A 607-nucleotide genomic window follows, 5' to 3' on the forward strand; every position below is an offset into this window, starting at 1 on the left:
ATGGCCTTGACGTCCTCCCAGGCGAAGACCAGCTCGTCGGGGGGGCTCTTGTCGGTGAGCTTGAGGTGGCGGCGCCAGGAGTTGAAGTTGGCGGCGTCGGGCTGCGTGTACTTGGCGTCGGGCGTGCGGTGCGAGTGGAAGATGAACTTGTTGGGCGAGAAGTACATGGCGCAGTAGCTGCACTTGATGCACTTGGCGCGGGAGCTGTTGTAGCGCGCCGGCACGAAGCTGCCGCGGCAACCCCGCTCTTGTCGGTGAGCTTGAGGTGGCGGCGCCAGGAGTTGAAGTTGGCGGCGTCGGGCTGCGTGTACTTGGCGTCGGGCGTGCGGTGCGAGTGGAAGATGAACTTGTTGGGCGAGAAGTACATGGCGCAGTAGCTGCACTTGATGCACTTGGCGCGGGAGCTGTTGTAGCGCGCCGGCACGAAGCTGCCGCGGCAACCCCAGGCGCACTCGTGCGACACGTCGAAGGCGAAGTTGTCCGGCAGCTTGGGCGGGCGGTTCTCGCCCAGGAAAGACTTGCAGAGCCGCTCCGCCTCGCGCTTCGTGATCATGCCGCAGCGCCGCGACGAGATGGGCATGGCCCCGGCCCGGCACAGGATCTCCAG

At 65.9% G+C, this 607-nt stretch overlaps 1 protein-coding gene across 1 annotated transcript in view; it reads right to left on the minus strand.

Moving 5' to 3' along the window:
* The window catches only part of LOC102375590 (SKI family transcriptional corepressor 2-like), a gene marked incomplete at its 5' end in the record, with an annotated part of 36,944 nt that overhangs the window by 36,039 nt on the left and 298 nt on the right, over positions 1 to 607 (minus strand). The window contains 2 exons of the mRNA XM_006038351.3: positions 6 to 247; positions 442 to 535. Coding sequence (XP_006038413.1) covers positions 6 to 247; positions 442 to 535 — 336 coding nt within the window. The remainder of the gene's footprint in view (positions 1 to 5; positions 248 to 441; positions 536 to 607) is intronic.

Source organism: Alligator sinensis, unplaced genomic scaffold, assembly GCF_000455745.1.
Source record: "Alligator sinensis unplaced genomic scaffold, ASM45574v1 scaffold1932_1, whole genome shotgun sequence".
In the NCBI taxonomy this organism is placed as follows: domain Eukaryota; kingdom Metazoa; phylum Chordata; order Crocodylia; family Alligatoridae; genus Alligator; species Alligator sinensis.